We start from the raw sequence: 20,617 nt of genomic DNA on the forward strand, positions 1-20,617 counted from the left end.
TAACCACAAATTGGAACAAAAGAAGAAGATTAGGGTATTAGAAATTACGCTGCCCAATTAGTATGGGGGAAGGGACTACTGGGGGTAGTAGATTTGGAGGTAAGCCACCAGTACGTCATCTGGATCCTGTCCCCTTGGTAAGCCGGATCTCAGGCGCTTAGTACCAGCGCTAGGGCCAGACGTACTCCCACCCATCATGGGATGGGAACCGGTGGCTGAAGGACTTCCCCAGCAGTCAGCTCCTGGAACAAAGAAGACCAAGTTTCAAAATTGGCGTCTAGTGGTGGTGAAGCAGCTGGAACAGCCACCACAGCAGCAGATCCACCCTCTTTGGTGGAAACAACCTCCCGATCTAGGCTGAGAGATGGCGGAACAGGCGTTTTAGACCCAGAACACTTTGTCGGCTTCTCATCCTCGTCGCTTGAGATGTATTCAGCAAGCTTCGCCCCTACAATCTTTCTACGAGCAATTACAGAAGCACGACGGAGTGGCTTCATCACACCAGAACCACGACGAGGTATACACGTGGTAGCACCAGGTTTAGGTGGGGATCGTGTGGATCCAGAAGAAAGGGACTCATGGCTTACCAGATCTATAATTTTTGGTTGAGAAGAAGACATTTTAAGGGTGAATTAAGGTGAATCGTAGTTGAAAACCTAGAAAACGAAGAGAGAGAAAGAGGAAAAAACCCAGAATTTTTGAGGAGAAAGAGGTGGCGAAGAGGAGAGAGAGTAAGAGAGTGACAAATTTAAAAAGGTAGGGTTTGGGGAGGTGGGATTTCTGTAAAAAAATTCCAGAATTTAATTGACTCAACCATTTTTAATCTGAATTGAATGCAGATTCAATGAAGGTAGTTGAGTGATGAAGGAATTTAAAGGAGAATGGGTAAATTTGGTGGGAATAGTTAGGTTAATTAATTAAAACATAAAACTAAGGGTTCGTTTGGCATCGCTGTGGTTTTCTGTTTTTTGGTTTTTTTGTATTTTAAAAGTATATTATATATGTCACATAATGAATCAAAAAATATTTAGACTTATTAAAATCATGGTAATTTTGAAAACTGACAACAGAAAAGTGGAAACACCTTTTTCTTGTTTCTTGTTTTTGGTTTTTAGTTTAAAAAAAAAAAAGGAAACTGAAAACTAAAAATGATGCCAAACAAACCCTAAGCAAATGAAATTAGGAGTGTTAATAAGATAGATTAGGAAAAAAGTAAGGGCATATATGTCATTTTACAACCCAAATGTTACCAAATAAGGGAAAACAAAAAAATTGTTGCAAATAATTTGAACCACCCAAAATGAAAATTGTTGCAAGTAAAATGAACCGGAGGTAGTATATAATAATAAAAGAAAAAAGAAAAATCAGACTTCATCTCCGTTCTCTCTCATCATCATCGTACACACTCGAACTTACAAAGTACAAACCCTAATTAGCAAAAACTCACCGTTTCATTAAATCTCCCAAATTCCGATTCCAATTCCAATTCGAAACTTCTTTTCCCCCAAATCACTCTTCAAAACCCTACATTTTCGTTTTTCAATCGAAATTTCGAATCGAACTAAAAAAAAAGCAATCGGAATCATATTCAAATTTGAGGTAATAGATCGAATGATGGGTAACACTAGCGAAAACACAGAATCACAAAAATTTCGATTGTATGGGAAGACGAAAATGCCAGAGCTTCAACGTGGAAATTCAGTCAAAACGACGACGAATAAGAAGCAGAAGAATATCGTTGATAATAATCAGAAGAAATCGACTCATTTGGTTGGTAACTACATTCGAACTCGCGCAGCTGTTGCGAGAGAAGCAGAAGCAGTAGCAGTAGTTGGTGTTGTTGAAGAGGAGAGAGAAAAAGTTGTTAAGGATCCTCCGAGAACTAGGTTAGCTGTGAAAAAGGGCAAATTTAAGGAACAAACAACAAACAACAACAAAAGGGTAATCAATAATACTAAGAATAATAGTGGAAAGAAGAAGAAGGTTGTTGATAAGGTTGTACCAGTGGTTGTGATATCGGAGAAGGAAAGTGAGTCAAACGAGAGAGAATCAGAAGTCAGAGAAGAAATGTTGGGAGATGATAGTGGTGGTTTAAGTGCTAATAATAAGGGAACTGGACATGATGATGATGGAAATAAATCCCCTTTTCCTGAAAGGGTAATCTTTTTTAAAACGAATTTCATTTGATTTTGTTAAATGAGTTGATTTTGAATAATGATTTTGTGGTTTTTTGATTGATATATGTTGATTTGAATTGAATTTGTGAATCGAGTCGATTTTATATGAATGATGGTGTGATGTTTTTGGTTTTGCTGTTGTTTTTGTAGGTTCAAGTGGGTGCTTTTCCTATTTATAAAGTAGAAAGGAAGAAAGGTGGGTTTGGTCAGGTGTTTGTTGGCCGTCTTGTTAACGGTGGGAATGAACGCGCCACCGGGTCTGGGGCTTTGGAGGTATGTATCATGTTAATGGTGTTTTGGAATATCTGTATTTTTTGGCATGTTTATTGTTATTCATGTTGATCAATTTTGGGTTTGTTTTGGATGCACAATGAATACTTTAGCAAAATGGAAAGTGCTTTCTTTTATAAACATTATCTGCTCAATTTGAGTTCTTTTTGTATTTAAGAATAAAAGTAATATCAAGGTTGATTTCAATTGTATGGGAATATCTTGACTTTTTGTATTATAACAATAAGCTACTGAATCACATGATTAATATTTAGCTTCAACTGGGTGGTTCTAGAACAATTGAATTAATATTAGCAAAAGCATCTACAGGCCCGTCCCTGAGGCAGGGCAGGAGGGGCCTAAATTGTTCATATATCCTGGTGAATTTAGGCCGCATATGAGTATTAATCCTAATATTATTAAAAAGTAAAATTATAACACAATTTGAAACTAGGCTTGCATATGAGTATGTGGCAACGGCAATATACAACCACCATATCCAACCATGTAATGTAATTAAACTAACATTATATCATAGAATGAATCGATGATTGAATGGGTGAATTTATCAAAATTTTCAGGTTTCAGGAAAATATCCAACACTTGCTCCTTGCAGCAAGAGGCCGAGTTGGTCTTGGTCTATTCCCAGAGAAATTATGTTTCACATCTTTTTATTTCTTCGTGCTTCACTTCTTCAGGAGATTGTGAGGTTCGTTTGCAAGGAGTGGAATGCTATAATCTCTGACCCGCTCTTTATTAGAGCCCACCTTCTTCAGTCCATGTCATCTCCTGCTACTACTGGTTTCCTTATTCAAGACGATGACCTGGATGATGCTAAGCTAAAACAGGCCTATTATGTTCACCCATATGATCGTGTTGTCAGTATACTTAAGCTTCCATTTGAGGCCTTCATTTAGGCTTCTTGTAACGGACTACTCTTGCTTCAAAAAGCCTTCATTCCAAAAGAATTGTCTGTAGTGAATCTTGTAACTAAAGCCAACATCAGTCTCCCTCCCCTGTCCCTCACCCTGCCAAAGGTATGCATTTATCGTAAACCTTCTGCTGTTCTAGCATTTGCACCTTCTTCTGGTCGATACAAAGTCTTTTGTCCTTGTTTCGTCCCCAAATATCCACGCTCACCATATCGTCAACGTGAAAAAAATGATGATCATCTAGCCAGATTTGAAGTTAAGGTTATGGTATGGACAGTAGCTGTTGATGAAACTTGGAGGGCTATTGACATTGACTGTCAAGGCATTACTATGAGTAACAAGGCAAAGCAGACACTACTGAGTCATCCGTTTTCTATTGCAGCGGGGTATGTCTATTGGTTTGATATATGTCACTCTCTTGGTTTTGCCTTGGATATAGATGCTGAAACCATGTATCAATTCGAAGGGCCAAAAGATAGCGTTATCATCAGCGAGGAGAAGACTTACTGTATACCAATGGACATCGGTGGTGCAGGTATAATATTTTGGCAAAACCCTAGTAAGTTTTGGAAAGTCTGGGAAATGATAGGACCGAAAACTGGCCCTTGGGGTAGATGTATGAATTTCGATGCAGCTGGTATGTATTTGGCGCTTCAGAGACATTTCAATCCCTCAAAGTTTGGAGTCGCTATACCTCTTTATATGAGCTTGAAAACTGGGGAGTTTTGGTTTCTTGGCGTTGTGGAAACCAAGCATAGCATGTCCTTTGCATTGGTTTGTTATAATTGGAAGACGGGAAGTGTTTGGTCACCTCCACCTAGGTGGCGAAGATATTTTGACTTCCCACATCTTCACGTAAACAGCTTGCTATCACTGAAGAATCTCTAGTTGTACGTGGAACGGCGATCACTTTAAAGAAATGAAGTGCAAGTGTTGTGTAGTTCGATGGATACATGCATGTGGATATGGAGACTCAACAAATTTGACGTTGCTGTTTAAGTTAAATATTATTCACCCCCTTCCCCCCCCCCCCCAAAAAAAAAATTAAAAAATTGTTGTTCAGGTCGCTTGGACCTAATGTTTACAATTTGATGTAGACTTGATTGACATCATCATGTAAGTTATTTGTACTTCTCTTCCCCCATTTGTTGTTACTGATCACTTTGTACTCAACAATTTAATGTATGTGGAAATTGGAGATTAGATTGATGTCTTAATGTATTTTACTGCTTTTCTCATTTCAAGAAGGCCAAAATGGAGGCATTAGTAACTAGTAAGTAGAGCGACACAGAACAATTCCACACAGGTGTGCTGGTGTATAGTATGCACATGATTTAATTTCTTGGCCGGTGCTGGCTAGAATGAGTTCTTATATGTCTTCTGCCGCCCTCTATCAGTCCTGGACGATCCAATGTGTTTCAAGGAATGAATCAGTAGGTGGTTCCATTGTCCAGTTGCTGTGAAACTCACTTGGATGAAACACTCTCTTCTTCACTGTCCACAGACTTTACACCTGATTCAGATCATCGCTGCTAAGTATAAGTTCCCCTTCAGATCAGATAGTATGCTCCCAGTAGCTTATTCTTTATCAGCAGCCTGCTGCTTGCAACAGATGGGCAAAACACTAAATTGAGTCTTTCATTCGGAATGAAATTGAAGTGGATTATCTGGAGGTATTAGGGAATATAACAAGCTTTGCTGATTGAGCTACAAGCGGGTTCGCTGAAGGGAATACTTTCTGTCTTTTTATTGGACTTTGGTCAGAAAGGCAACTGGTGAACCAACTGCTCCAGGTGAATAAATATATCTAAGTGTGTTACTTTCATTGTAGTGTTTCTGCATGTTGATTGATTGGATTTGGTGATTCTTTTCTACAGATTAAAAGATGTGCGGAGATGGCTCTTAGATTGCGATATTTCAAGAAACAAGTTTCGACTCCACCAAGTCTTTCTCTTGGAATATTGAAATCAAAGTAGATTATCTGGAGGTATTTTGGGAAACCTTCTTTCTTCTTATTCATTTTTATGGCTCTACTCTTCTCTTGAATACTTGTAGCATTTGTGTTTGAAGGGAATATTACAAGCTTTGCTAATTGAGCTACTAGCGGGTTTGATTTTGTTCTTAGTTGAAACTTGCACGAGCTAGAAGCTGTTCATTGTGATTTCTGAGATGAATTTAAGCAATGATAAGTTATAGTGCACTTATAAGGAGCTTTCTAAGTATAAACTACAGGAGGTAAGTTAATCATGATTCTATTAGCTCGTTCTTATATAAGGTTTTTTATATTTATTTTTTCTTATAAAATAGATTAAGTACCAAAATATGAGTGTAGTGGTTAAAGTGGCAGGATCATGTGTGTTACTGTGATGATCAAATTGAAGCTAAACAACATAACGTCTATTAATCCTGTAGTCTGTAGATCTAAAAGGAAGTAGTTCAAGGGGTTAGACTTTAGTATAAGAGACTTGATTATCTGATAAATGAAACTAGTATTATCATCATCATCTTATTATCCTTTGCAGCAAACTTCTGGAAAATGTTAATTATTTAATTTGCAGGATCAGGATACATAGTCTGTATCATTATTCTTGTGTTATTTTTATTGGTTAAGTCAAGTTGTGTGTTTCTTTTATCCTTCAGGCTGGAGATTTCTTACATTCAGCTCAAAGTAGCGCGGCTTCTAGCAAAATGAAGAGTCGTTGGACACACCTTTATTTTTGGAACAAGGTAAATTAATTTGTATCACTATTCATATGTTAATTATATTGGTTAGGTCAAATATCGAAACTTATGTGTTTTTATATGTCCGTCAGGTTGGAGAATTCTTCTATCCAGCTCAAAGAAGTGCGCCTTTTTAGTATGGAGAACTGGAACAACAAAATGCAGAGAATACTTAATTTGGTCATCTGTGTTGTACTTTTCATGTCTTCTATCCTTTTTTATACCTTTTCATAAATTTCAATTAATATGTGTTTAGGACAAGTCGATTGATCCATCAAAGTCTGTGTAGCTGGGGGTTCTTTGCAGGCTTGGTACCCATAGAGAAATCTATGGCATTTGAATGGATCTTGCTTCATGCAACTAGGGATATGTTTTTACAAGGCAGACTAGAGTAGAGAATCCTGTGATGGATTGTTTTAGACTAACATTTGTTTTATTCATGTTCTATTGTTGATGCTTTTGGACTTACTTCTGTCTTCTTTCAGATTTTATCTAACTCAGTTCTTTGTTACTACTGACATTTCTTACAGTTCAGGAAGAAAGTAAAAGGTAAGAAGAAAATGCCGATGAAGTAGTGGAAGGTGCAGTGGGAAGTCTCTGTCTCAGCTCCGAAGTACCCTCTTTACTCTTTTCAGTCAAGAAAGGTAACTTCTTGGAAGATATTTTTTGTGTTATTTATGTATTTAGTTGCATCACATTAAAAATTAGAATATGATGAATAATGTATCTCATTGAAAATGAATCAAACAACTTAGCCGCCCCCTCTCTCTCCCTCCTTTCTCTGTTCTTTATTCTCTCCTAGGGTTCCAATTTCATAGCCTTTTTAAGGCAGAAATAGTCTATTTCCGCCGCTTTTCTTCTTTTTTTTTTTTTTTTTTTTTTTTTTTTTTTTTTTTTTTTTTTTGGTGTGTGTGTGTTTTTAATGTGTTTTGGTCCCAATAATTTGATTGGGTTGGTCCCTATTATTAGGGTTCCTCCTATATTCAAGGTCTTGTTGTTCCATCTATGGAAGAGTTTTTCTTTTCTTTTTAGGGTTTTAATAATTGGGAAATGCTCTGGATTCATTTGGAATTGGGGTTTTTCATCAACTTTTCGCTCAGAAGAATTTGTGCTCATTTTGCGAAGGAATTTTTGAAAGATGTAAAGACATCAATTGAATACCTGCATCGATGCAAAGACATCGAAAATTACTGCCTACGTCAAGACTGAAGCAGTGGGGTATGAGTTGTGCTTTAGAAGGCTTATTAGTAATTGTTTTGACCGTAAGAGTTGTGTATTTTCTCTAATTCTATTGTTTGTAGATTTGTGTTATTATTGTAGAGATGCCGTATGGCTTATTATTAATGATAATGTTTCTTCCTCGTTAAAAAAAAAAAAAAAAAAGAATCAAATAAGAAACTACATAATGGAAAAACACAAATGTTCACTTGTTTAAATAATTGAAAGAGTATTATTAATCAATTTCACTTTGACTAGCAACAATTATTTATACAAAGAAAAATACTATAACAATTGAATTCACCTCATTATATAGAGATATTTAAGTATAAGGAAATTGTCCCTCGAAAAATTTGAAAAGTGAAGACATCTTTACCTTTATCTTTACTACTATAAAAGCCAATAGGGGGCGTTTCTCAATGTGCTGCCTCTCTATTCTAGAGAGAGAAGTTCCTTCTAGGGTTTCTCTCTTGGAAGGGTTTTGTGCTTCTGATTCGAAGCTTCTTGCCCGTAGGGTGGGCTCTTTTCTCTCTTCCTCTTCTCTCCACTTCCTAATCCATTTCTTGGTTCTGCCTTTTCATCAATTGTCGCCCTTTACTTCTCCCGCCCACCTTCCCTGTCCTTTTCTCTCGCTGCTGCTGGTTTTATCGGGGGGGCTCGCCGGCCGAGGTCGGGTTATAGCCCTTCCTTGTGCGCCAGTGAGTCACCTAGGCCTCATCAACGTCGGTTTATTGTCGGCCGGAAGAAGCGCGATCTGATCCGTTTCGCGCGAGTCAAGGTCTAGACTTGGTTGATTGGTTTTAAGGCTGCCGGTTTTTGCAACGGGTTAGGTTTGTGCCGTTATCCTTAAGTCTGATCTGGTGCTTGTTTGGATTTCGCTAGCTTCTGACCGAGTTTTACAACTCGTGTTTTTGGGGATGTTCGTCCTTTTAATTTTATGCTTCTTTCAATGTTTAATCTTTGTTTGGTGAATAAGACCCAGTTGATGATCTCCGAGTTGTTCATAAATAATTTTCATTTTGGGTCAGTTATGGAGCCACCCACCATTGCTTCCTCTGTTGTTCGAGCGCTTCCTGCGGCAAATGTTTTAAGACGGGTCGTCCATGAGTGGACCTACGGGGCTGGCTTTATAGAGCAGTTTCCGACTAAGGACCCAAGGGCTTCGACTGTGGGTTTCCGCCTGATCTCAGTTTTGGTTCATTTGGTGGGTTTGGTATTCCTGGTTGTTGTGTTGGGGAAGATGAGTTTGACTCAAGAAGATCTAATCTGTAGTGCAGTTGCTTACTCCATAATATCTACAGCACCGTTGGTGAAGGAATTATTGAAAGATGCAATGACATCGAAGAATTCACATGGTTTTAAGATTGGAACCACCTTAATGGAGATGAGCGTGAATAGAAACAAGTTTAGGTGTTGTGGGTGTAGTTTCTGCTTCAGTTATGTTCAAATGATGATGTGGATGCCGAGATGGCTATTGTGTGAATGAAATCATCTTTCCCTGTCAAAAAAAAAAAAAAAAGCCAATAGGGGGTTTAAATTGTTGATGTCTACAGTGTTGTTCCTTTTTTGCCCTTGCTGCTTCTACCTTATTACACCGTTGCCTTTCCCCTTCTTTTCCTTTGTTTCTCTCTCCTCTTTGCATGCTCCTACCTCCCCTCTCTCCGTTTCTCTCTCATCTTCTACTGCTACCTATCTCTCCTCCCTTCATTTCTCACTCCTTTTCCGGCTACCAATATCCCCCACTGAATTTACTTCTCAATTTTCTGTCAAGAGCAAATCACGGTTCTTCGATGCGGCGAGTGCTAGCTTTTGATGCTTGGTAATGTTTCCTGCTTCTCTTTTTTCTGTTGTTGTGGGTTCAATTGCGATTATTCTTTTTCTTGTGGCTTATTTGCATTTTGTTAATGTTTTCCATTTTTTTTTCCGGTAACGGTGGTGGCAGTGGTCGGAACTGTTTATGCGGTGGTTGGAGCCTCATGCGTGAACCCTAAACCCTAACCAAGATGGGTCTAAAAAGGTTTTGTCTTTATGCCCTTTTCTTGTGATTTTCCTGGTTTTTGCTCATTTCTCTCTTTTTTTTTTTTTTTTTTTTTTTGCATCTTGATAGTATTTTTCTTCAGGGTCATTGTTTTGTTGTTTTTACAGGTCATCTTTCATTTACAATTGTTTTTCTTTTTTTTGTTGCTTTGGTTGCTATTTGGATGTTTGAGGTGCGCTGGGCTTGGGTCTTCTTCTTCATTGTTGTTTAGGGTTTTGGATGTTTGAGTTTGGGCGTAGATTGTTCTGGGTGGATGTTTGGGGTTTTACTGAGTTGCTTTCTGAAAGTTATGAAGATATGGAGAGGGAGGGAGTTAGGTAAAATTGTTATTTTGCTAAAGATAAGATAATTCAAGGATTGGTGGCATAAAACATTCTATTATCAGAAGCAGAGTTATACTGAAGACGCCATGTACCATCTAGTTTTTCTAAATCAATTGGCTCACCAGCATCATATCCTCTGCACTCACCTGAATATAAACTGACATCATATAACCATTTACTCACCACACTATTCATCTTATTTAATTCTATGAAATATGCTTGACAAACTAATCAATTACTTCAATTTTAACCATGCAAAATACAATATTGAAAGACATCAATGTTTGACTAAGTCCAAGTAAAAGTATATACATACTAAGGCCTCTTCAATCAAAGATTGTTGGCCTGGCGGTGTTTTGAGCCCCCGTTCAGTTTCTTGTATAACTCTCAACAAATCAGGCTTCTTATTCTCAACCTCAAATGACTAACATACCCGGAAAAAGAAATTAAGAGATGTGGTGAAGAGCATGAGCTAGCAATAGTTATAGCTTATAAGTGCTGATATGCAATTTCCATTGTGATTGAGAAATCTGACAATGTAGATAGTTGCTTTATTTGCATATTCCTTTGGTAGTTGCTTTTAAAACTGCCTTATCTGCAATAAGGGAACACAAACAGAAGAAACGTTTTTGAGTTGGACAAACGAGAATAATTAGCTAGAAAGACTGGTATGTAATGCTGTGAGCAGAAACGTATTGCATCAAATATACTTGTCAAGAAGTTATATAGAAGTTTAAAAAGCATTTTGTCTCCTTTGATTTCCTTAAAAAGCTCTTGAGCCTTTCTCCTTAAGGATTTATTGAAATAACTTCGAGCTACTGTTCTAAGCATCATTGTAGATAATCTAACTACATATAATTAATAATACCTTTTGAAATTACGAAGCTTGGATGTTTTCACTTGACTATAAATTCTTCAAAGCAGGCTAAATGGCATATGACAATATAGATCCAAATAACATGATCTATGAGGTTATTTGTCTTACTCGTATATATTTTTCTTCTTTTCTTCGTTTGGTGGTATCCATATACAACTTTATCGCATCATGGCATTGTCAAAATGGATATTATGGAAACCCATCATAAAAATTATAACCCTTAAGGATGGAAAGCAATTGCCTGGTATCAAAACTTGATAATTATAACCCATATATATCATAAACATTATTCTATATTTATCATAATGATAATGGAAACAACACAAACATCATAAACCATGTTTTGAGTGCAGTGAATCTGTTCCTTTAATTATAGATCATATAATGTATATGCATGCATGGTTTGATGGATATTGTTAACTTAGTTACGTTCAGAGATGTTAAAGCAGTCTCACTATTTCTAAAATCTACATTGGGATTAGGGGTAAAGTTTATACCATGATATCTGGGACTCCATTACCATGATATGCTAAATTGGGATTTCTATAAAAGTTTATGTCACTTTTGTTATCCGTGGAAAGCAATGCCCGTAAAGAATGACATACTGATCTAATATTATCTCTAAGAAGTATTTTCATTATCCTAATTTGTTGAAATAATGCAAGGAATCAATATTTAGGGGAAGGGCACATTAGTCATAGTCTATTAGTAGTAACTTGGGGAATAAGCTAGAGGTTTGTTAGGGGTATTTTCTATAAATAGACCTCATTAGGAGGAATAATCATCATGTTGAATATAGTTAAGAAGTCTGTTGTTGACTTGTTGGAGAGCACCTTCCTCTCGAAAGAAGGCATTGTATTGTTTAACAATCAGTTTGATAATACAACTTATCCCTCTTAGCTATCCTTTTCTATCTAATTAGCTTGCTTGCTTACTGATTTGAGAGCTAATTCCTAGCAAATGGTATCAGGACAGGCAGTTCTGTCATGGTAGATTCAGCCTCTGAAATTTTGTTTTCAGCCATTAAAAAAAAAAAAAAAAAAAAAAAAAAAGAGAGAGAATGGAAGTCGCCGGAGCTCCGATTTGGTCGCAATCACTTGAGCAATTCTCCGAAAGGATGGAGGAATCCACGAAGAGAATTGTTGATACCCTTCAAAGATATCTGGTGGAGATATTTGAAGAAGCATTTTCTCGAATTAGAGTGGAACTAAGTCTGATTCGAGAAGGGCTCGAGGAGGAAGAAAGTGAACTCATTGATGAGAAGCAGTCAACCACCACTGACCTTCCAAGCGGTGATGTAGAAATCATGATGGAGGAGACAGCCGATTTGGAGATGAGCAACTGTGAACAATACTTTTGCTCTGCTGCCGACGGCCTATTTGGTGGTTGTTGCAGTGGTGCGGTTGTGGTGATGACAGTTGGAGGACCGGAGAGATCGGAAGTTCGGTTTAAGGATGCCAAGACAAGTAGATCTGGACATTCTCTGAGTGAATTCGTGTTTGGTAGCAGTGGTGGTGGTATTTTTTGGGTGGCCCTGAAAAAATTGACGGTGAAATGGGTTGCGGAGTTGAGGGTTTTTGCAAGGGAACTATAATATGGGGGAAGGCTTGGCGATTTCGGGGATGGGTTTACAGGTGGAGGTCCAAGGGAAATTGTCGGCGAGCTGGGTGGTGGATATTTTGGGCGAACGGGTGGTTTTCACAGTGAGGGAGTGGAGCGGGTGGTTGCCTGAACAGGGAAGGTGTCTTCATGAGGGGCGGGTGTGGAGCAAGCGGCTCTGGTGGTCCGGGATCTTGGTTCGCAAGAGAAGACGGTGGAACGATCAATTCGTCTCCCTCGATGATTGGAGGACGGGATGGTGGTTTTACCGGTGGTGGGATAATGTTCGGAGGTGGACTGGGCTTTTTTACCGGCGGTGAAACTGATGGTGGGAAGTTGCAATGGAGGTGGTTTCACGGTGGTTTCTAGAAGTACCCAGAAAGATAAGTTAATGGGAGATGCCTTGATGATTCATGTGCTACCTTGGAGAGGAAGACAAAAATGGAATATGCTAGTAAGGGTATTTTGGTAATACCACTTATAGCAAATACAAAGGATTTAAATCAGCTTTGGTCACCTGCTACAAACGTGATGAAAGGCCAGCACACTAACCCAAGTACAAAAGATGGGCTTACTGACTTAAGGCCCAACTTTCCTTCTCCAACACTTATTACCCAATTAGTCAATTACCATTCTCTAGCCTTTCAACTCATCCCTTCACTTCTTATACGGCCCAACTCTTTAACCCATAAAAGCCAGCTTTGTGAGAGAATTGCAGCCCACTCTCAGTCACTGTTGCCGAGGTCGGGAATCCAGTTTCGATTATAAACCACCTTGAGGACAAGGTGAAAGTTTGAGCGGCGGGTAATGCAAGGAATCAATATTTAGGGGAAGGGCACATTAGTCATAGTCTATTAGTAGTAACTTGGGGAATAAGCTAGAGGTTTGTTAGGGGTATTTTCTATAAATAGACCTCATTAGGAGGAATAATCATCATGTTGAATATAGTTAAGAAGTTTGTTGTTGACTTGTTGGAGAGCACCTTCCTCTCGAAAGAAGGCATTGTATTGTTGAACAATCAGTTTGATAATACAACTTATCCCTCTTAGCTATCCTTTTCTATCTAATTAGCTTGCTTGCTTACTGATTTGAGAGCTAATTCCTAGCAACTTTGTTCATCTCAAGGCCCATATCTAACCACTAGGACACATTTATCTTTGTTTGTTGAATTACTTTGTTACAAGTGTATCAAGTGTGAAATGCTGTGTTACAAGTGTATCATAATTATTTTGAGGAGATGCTAGGTTACGAGTGTATCGTAATTATTTCGTGTTAATGCTATCAGCAAATTGGTAATTGAATTGTCTTTAATGACATCTCTTGGTAGTTCATCTTCACTAAAACTATAATTCATTATTATATATAAAAATTTGGGGATCACAAATTGATGGTAGTTCATCTTCAATAAAAGTAAAATTTGAGTAATTGTTTACCCCTAATTCCTTTATCACCATGTTATTTGAATATGACGTTGATAATCATTTGTCATCAGGTTGTGTGAAGGTGAAGTGTTGCTGAATTGCATACTAGCCAAGTAAGCAATAATCTACTCTGCCAGCGATTCATGATTGTACCTGGTGATGTGACAATATGTATGTGTGCTAATGCTAATTTCTTATGTTACTAAAATCAGAAAGGATAACCGATATTCAGAGAAAGATGCAACTGTGGTGGTCCGTCAGTTGCTGAAAGTTGCTGCTCATTGCCACTTACATGGTCTGGTAGCACCGTGATATGAAGCCTGAGGTAGATTTTCTTTTGAAAATATGGACCTTACATTTCAATTGCAGTAGATGAATTATGATGGAAGTTTATGTTTTATTCCAATGTGCTGCTTGTTTGTAGAACTTTTTTTTTCAAAGCGCCTGAAGAGATTTCATCTTGAAAAGTTGAAAGGCCACAGACTATGGATTATCAGATTTCATAAAACCTGGTGAGTAGAAAGGGGAATGTCAATATGCACTTGTTGCTTGTGGGTAGACATTTCTCTTGTCCAACCTGACTTATATTTGATTTATCGCAAACTTTTGACAATGTGGCACAAACATTTTGCTTCCTATAGAGAAAATATTCAAAGATTTTGTTGGCAGTGCCTACTATGTTGCCCCAGAAGTACTGAAAAGAAAGTCAGGCCTAGAGTCTGATGTCTGGAGTATTAGTGTCATCACCTAAATGGCTAAATGTTGCTCTGTGGAAGACGTCCATTTTGGGGCGAAACTGAAGATGGTATATTCAAGTAGGTACGCGAAAATGTATTTTTACATGCTTTCACTAGCAAGTACACCTTATAAATTTAATGAATAGCAAGCTTTATAATAGCAGTTAAAGAAGATGTGTGTAATGTTGTGCTTTCACATTTTGGACTTTTGGAGTTAGCAACGGCATATCGCATTATAATGTGATTGTTACTAGGAATATAATACCGAATGCGGATGAGTCGGTTGGAAAAATTATGTATGAACAACTTTTAACATGCTCAGCCACATTAGTATCTTCACGCATGAAATATCGATTTATAATTTTTGGTTTATATTCTGATAAATCTTGAGTCAAGATGAGATTGATTAAATTAAGCTTAATTGATGGCTTTGTAGGAAGTAAAATATAGGAGACTATATATTAGACATTTAGTATATACAAGACTTTTAGTAAACAGGTTGATGCAATTTGCAGTTTGGTTTATCGTAAAACAAACATGAATCATTTCCTGAAGCATTGCAGTTCACGGAGACGGATACGCTTGCTATTATCGGCCCCCAATCTATGAATTTGATATATATATGACCTATGCCTATCTTTATAATGCTTTGCGTCGAACTTATACCATTACTTCATCAGATGGGTTAATCTTTTTCATAATATTGATTTGACAGATTCATATTATCATAATCTCACGGAGGAGGAGCTTTCTCGTGTTCATGATTGCAATATTGACCATCTTGGTGAGTTTACATAGGTTACCATTAAGATTACCCTTTTCGTATGATGGTCTAAAGGTTTCAACTCTGGAAACAATTCCTTGTGGAATGAATGAATATTTGAGATGAATGAATATTTAGTGATTAGATTTTTGAAATTCTTCTGATTTTTAGGTATATACTCTATATTTTAATTCTTCTATATGTAGTATCTATTTGAATAGATGGTGTATTTAGCTGTATAAATGTATATGGCATATCCTTTACATATGGCTGTGACATTTGTGACTATTAAATGTATCTGTGTTGAAAATGCATTTGATTCTGAATTCTAAGCTGTATTATGGTAAATTAGGTTGCTGGACTGCTTGTAGTCTGTCAAACAAGCCAAAGGAAACAGTAGTTTAATATGATGCTTCTGATGTTGATGATGAACTTATATATATCACTTCCTTTGGCTTGTTTGACATCAGAAGCATCGTCAAGTGATAAATCTATAATCTGAGACAGTTTCACATTCACTCATTAGGCTCAGAATTAGCCGTTCAGCTAAAATTTCACACATTAGCCTTCCGAGAAAAGTACATCAAGCTGATTAAATATTTTTATCTCACGAACAACTTCTGCAATATACTCCAAATTTCCAAGTTTGGAATAGCTCGGTGTGAAGTAGTCGTTTTCTTAACCTATAATCTCTAGCTTTTGGAAATTTTGTCTTGCATTATAAAATTTAATTGATTAACATATATGCATGATTTTTTCTGGCAATCATGCTTTTGGTTCAGGGATTTCTTCTAAATAGAACACTATTCATGTAAATTAGCTCAAAAATCATTTTGTTACAATTTTGGTTGTTTGAGCACTTAACTACAACTTTGGATGGCTCATTGTTCATTCTGTTTGATGCAGAGTCCCCCATCCTTGGAAGAGTAGGAAAACTTGAGAGCATATCACGGAACAGCCTCTGGTTTGTCAACAAGGCTGCTGGTTGGATTAAATCTTGACACATCAAGCCTTGATACTTTCTGATCTCCTCCTGCACCCATTCCGTTCAATGTGCTTTTTGGGCTCCCACAAACTCCATTCTGTACTCTTGGAAACCAAGCATCTAATAAAATTGATACAACCAAACAGCTGAAACCTACAGGCGTTGCTGAAAATGTTGTTGCCGATAACTCTGATATATTGACTCCTATTGATCATGTTTGGAAATCTGAAGGAAAAACTCTTGCTGATATATTGCTAGCCTCACCGTCAAAGTCTGATGTGGAAATTTCAAAACCTACTAAGGCTTATGAGTTAGTCCCTTAGGAAAGGAGACATGTCTTATCTGTCTTGAAGGTACTAGATTTTCTATTATAAAGTAATGCGTTGTATCAACCCTCGAATGTTGACAAATTGTGAGCATGATTTTCAATTGTCATGCCTTCTAGAGTGGATGGAAAGAAGTGATGCCTTTCTAGTCTGTGATGAGGTCTGAATCTAGCACAAGTCATAATAATATTTGTATAAGCTATTATTATGTTGTGATCATAATTTAGGAATGAGTCTATTCTGATGTTATTTGTATAAGCTATAATTATGCTGTGATCAAAATTCCGGATGAATTATAGGTTCATTCGATTATTCAATCAAAGATTAATGATAAGGATTCAATGTCTTTTGAAAAATATCATAGTGAAATGAGTAACTAGAAAGATTTTAGTGTCAAAGACATATTAGCATCTTTATGCTACTTGTTATGCTACCTACATGCTATATCTTATTATCCTGCTTGCAAATTCATATTATGACACAATTATAATTAGCCTTACACAATCACTATCTCCATATTATATGCTTATGTATTCAGGATCCATCTTTAATTCTCTCATAATCATCCTAACGGAGCGATTACTAAAAAATCATATTACATTTAAGCATAACGACGTTGAAACGCGGTGCGCATCGCGCGTGGCGTGCAACTAGTTTCTCAAAAATTCTTCTGCCTTTTTCTTATTCCCTAGACTTAACTAAGCTAAGAGAGGTTGGTTGGTTAGTATAGTAAGAGATCAATTCAGCATGGTATCTTCATCATCTTTGCTAAAGCTCAATGGAGCATCATCACCATGGATGGGACACCAGTCGTCCTTCAATGGCAATGGTGGATCACCAACTTTCGTTGCGACTCGTCGAGTTTTCTGGCCTATCCATGCTAGTTCAAGCTCTTATACAGATGAGCTTGTTAGCACTGCTGTATGTTGTCTATGCTTTTATCTCATTTGTTGCTTGTTTTCTTAAGCTTGATGGTTTGGTTTTTCACTTTTGCTGTATTTTGGACTGATCATTTGTCTAAGTTGTTCTATATCTTTAATAGAAGATATAAGATATGAATGGTGGATGTGACAGAATATAGGAAATTTGGTCCTGAAAATTGGATTCATTTAATGAAAGCTTTTGATCATATTGTAAAAAGAAATAAACATTAAGAATTGCAGTTTATCTTGTTTTGATTGTTTTCTGTTAGTGTAGCTGATATCTAATTGGTTAGCCAACTAAAACTGCCTGAATTAGAAACTGTGAATTTGTATTGCAATGGCTTGTAGCAATCGCAAGTACTCCCTTTGTTCCCAAAAGTTGTTCCTGTTTGAAATCTTGTGACCAAATCTAAACGGGAACAACAAGGAGTAGAGGGAGTATATAATACTAGTCAAAATTAGCTTAGGTTCAATTGAATAACAGTGTTCTGTTAAACTTACTCTGGAATTTTAGTACTAGTCTAGATTATTGTCCCTATGTTTGGTTGTTGAATGTCACTTGGAACACCAGACCATAAGTTTTGGTGCCCGGAATGGGTATTGGAATTTTGGATTCCGAAATTTGATTCCGTAAGGCAGTTCAAAAATGTACTACTATACAATGTACCACAAGCCAATATGCTCGTGATTGTGATTTCCGGGGTGTGGGGATAACGAATAAACGAATTATACATTTATTGAATTAGACAGCATGATCCTCCCCCTTTAAAAGGTTACTTTATGTTAGGTTTGGTTATATGTGGTGGTGCTTGTGATCTCGAGTACTGACATACCAAGTATATCTTTTTTTTTTACTTGTATCATCAATTTGATGGTGATATTTGATCTTGAGAGCTGCACCTAGATGTATACATCCCCTATATATGTTGCATATGTTTTTATTGTATCGACAATGTGATAGTTAATCATGTTCCATGATCAAGTATACTTCTACATGTTTAATGTTTTAATACTGAATTTTAGCTTCGCAGAAATCTATTGCTTCTCCTGCACGTGGCATTCTTGCCATTGATGAATCGAATGCAACTTGTGGGAAGAGACTGGCATCAATTGACTTAGATAACACTGAGAACAATCGTCAGATGTATAGGCAGCTCTTACTGACAACTCCTGGTCTTGGCGAACACATTTCTAGTGTCATTCTGTTTGAGGAAACACTCTATCAGCCTACAACGGATGGCAAGAAATTGTCGACTGCTTACTTGATGAGAATGTCGTTCCTGGCATCAAGGTCGACAAGGTATGACAGTTTGAACGTCTTCCACATTCGATTGTTACTTGTAAATACTGATCAATGACCTCATTTTATGTCCTCACTCTTTGCATTGCAGACGTTGGTTCCTCTGCCAGGCTCAAACAATGAATCTTGGTGCCAAGGGTTAGATGGCCTGGCTTCAAGGTCTGCTGAGTATTATAATCAGGGTGCTCGATTTGCAAAATGGTAAGCCATCTCAGATCCACTAGACCTATGCCTCCATGAGATTAATGGTTGGCGATATTAAATCTTCATTTACATGTCCTGAAACGTCTTTCTGATTAAGAATATGATATTTCTCTTATTATGCAACTTTTCTGTGTTCTGCAAATGACTTATGCTTGTTTGGATGCAAAAATGTAGGCGTATTCCATGTGGACCTTTTGCTTTGGCAGTTAAGGAAGCTGCTTGGGGACTCGCTCGTTATGATGCTATCTCTCAGGTTCATACTAAGCTTTCTTTGCTTTATGTTCCATTCTCCATGCTTCAGTTTGAGGTGGAAGTGGTGGCCTGGTGGGTGGTGAATTGGTGATGGTCTGATGGTATATGGTAGATGTCTTTGTTCAACTAGCTTCAAGACTAAACAACCTACATACAAACTTTTCAACCTGTACTGAAGAATGGATCAGTTGCTTTCAGGCTGCCACTATGCTCCCTGAATTCTGCTTAAATTGAAATTAACCATCATGGACTCAATTATTATGCAAAATTGACATGGACACCATTGGAAAGGGGTTTAGGTGCCAAAGTATACAGTTAAGATGATACAGCTTAAGAAATAGTAGTTTGGCAAGTTTAGAGATGTAGAGAAATCACCAATTCTTCTTCCCACCACGCTTCCCAACTTTCCTCACCCTTAACACCAATTCCACCTCTATAAAGAAGCCAATCTGTCCAATCACTGAAGTCTTCCACAGTCCTAGACATAACAAATGGAAACATGAATTAGTATAATTAAATTAAGCAAAGTTGTTGATGTCCACAAAAGCTAGATAGCTTTTAAGTCACAAACCCCCCAACTTACTTCTGCCACTCGAAACCGGATGGATTGAACAGGTAGGGAGCAAATAGCCAAGAGAGGGCCATAAACCAACTGCTGATAGAAAGCAGAATGTAGCCTATCGCACCACCATCATTATAGCCATAAGCAAGAAAAACAATCAACAAAAGCACAACTTCAAGCCTGCAATGAGAAAGCCATACAGCTCAAAGACTGTTCAAGACACTATACGAGCAACATGAAAAGGAGAAAAGGATATACCCTTTGACAAAATGACTCCGAGAATAAAGCCTGTAGTTTTCGCTCAACTTTATATGCCGGACAACAAAACCCCTCCCAGTTGCTTGATACTGTTTACCAAACAATTACCAAACATGAGATGAAGCAACTCTTACTACGTGTAAAGATATAATCTACATCTGAAGAACACAAACCCGTGCACCACCATGGAGAATTGTCCGACCAAAATAGTGTGTCCTTGTCCCCAAAGAAAATGTGAAGAAGACAGAACAAAGTTGGAATTGCATTGTGATAAAACTCACAATCGCCTGCATCATTTTAGAAGACAGTATTACTATTTACTACGACAGTAGCAGTTGAGCTGGGCCGGATCGGAGTTGATCTCCAACAATGCAAAGAAAATTGCTTCTACATAAACATAAGCCGGTCAGGTCATGCAGTGAAGGCATTAAAACATCTTAAGAAACAGACTACAATTCAGATTCAAATATCAAATTCATATGAAAAAAGCCCTCCAAAACAATCTTAGTTGGTTAATGACACTAGGAGATTGTCATCTATATTACGGAGGTCCAGGCAGATGGCATCCATATATATTAGGGCATTGCTAAAATTAGAAATGAGTATATATGAATCATTAATAAGCGGCCACTTAGCCTTTCTGTAGTTGAAATTATAAAGACGAAAATGATTGATTTAGATGATATGGCAACTCATTACTGCCTTTTTCATTTTCTCATACTAGCAAACCC

The 20,617-nt window shown here is 37.4% G+C and overlaps 1 protein-coding gene and 2 pseudogenes across 7 annotated transcripts; all 3 read left to right on the forward strand.

Moving 5' to 3' along the window:
* Positions 1–1,349: 1,349 nt before the first annotated feature.
* On the forward strand, positions 1,350–16,121 carry LOC145602705 (uncharacterized). 7 transcript variants are annotated; one of them, XM_081658874.1, is made up of 16 exons: positions 1,350–2,157; positions 2,328–2,450; positions 3,029–5,172; positions 5,257–5,366; positions 5,450–5,614; positions 6,020–6,106; positions 6,193–6,292; positions 6,631–6,744; positions 8,347–9,137; positions 9,261–9,335; positions 13,648–13,689; positions 13,789–13,901; positions 14,001–14,088; positions 14,218–14,395; positions 15,029–15,097; positions 15,983–16,121. In XM_081658874.1, the coding sequence occupies exons 1-3, from the start codon at positions 1,612–1,614 to the stop codon at positions 3,362–3,364; spliced, it is 1,005 nt and encodes a 334-aa protein (XP_081515000.1). In that variant the 5' UTR covers positions 1,350–1,611; the 3' UTR covers positions 3,365–5,172; positions 5,257–5,366; positions 5,450–5,614; positions 6,020–6,106; positions 6,193–6,292; positions 6,631–6,744; positions 8,347–9,137; positions 9,261–9,335; positions 13,648–13,689; positions 13,789–13,901; positions 14,001–14,088; positions 14,218–14,395; positions 15,029–15,097; positions 15,983–16,121. The 7 variants fall into 7 exon arrangements, with proteins under 7 accessions (XP_081515000.1, XP_081514998.1, XP_081515004.1 ...); XM_081658872.1 differs by having other exon boundaries at positions 6,193–6,744; XM_081658878.1 differs by having other exon boundaries at positions 6,193–6,744; positions 14,218–14,391.
* Positions 12,306–16,553, forward strand: LOC145600446 (putative E3 ubiquitin-protein ligase RHB1A; annotated as a pseudogene).
* Positions 16,554–17,134: 581 nt separating this feature from the next.
* LOC145600447 (fructose-bisphosphate aldolase 3, chloroplastic-like) lies at positions 17,135–19,295 on the forward strand (annotated as a pseudogene).
* The last annotated feature ends 1,322 nt before the right edge of the window (positions 19,296–20,617 follow it).

Source organism: Chenopodium album, chromosome 21 (genome assembly GCF_948465745.1).
Source record: "Chenopodium album chromosome 21, dcCheAlbu1.1, whole genome shotgun sequence".
Lineage (NCBI taxonomy): Eukaryota > Viridiplantae > Streptophyta > Magnoliopsida > Caryophyllales > Amaranthaceae > Chenopodium > Chenopodium album.

Excerpts from the sequence above, each read along its gene's own strand:
- LOC145602705 (XM_081658872.1), top strand. The coding sequence starts at position 1,612 with ATGATGGGTAACACTAGCGAAAACACAGAATCACAAAAATTTCGATTG. Across the intron at positions 2,158-2,327 it reads AATCCCCTTTTCCTGAAAGG|GTTCAAGTGGGTGCTTTTCC; the intron begins GTAATCTTTTTT and ends TTGTTTTTGTAG. Across the intron at positions 2,451-3,028 it reads CCGGGTCTGGGGCTTTGGAG|GTTTCAGGAAAATATCCAAC; the intron begins GTATGTATCATG and ends CAAAATTTTCAG.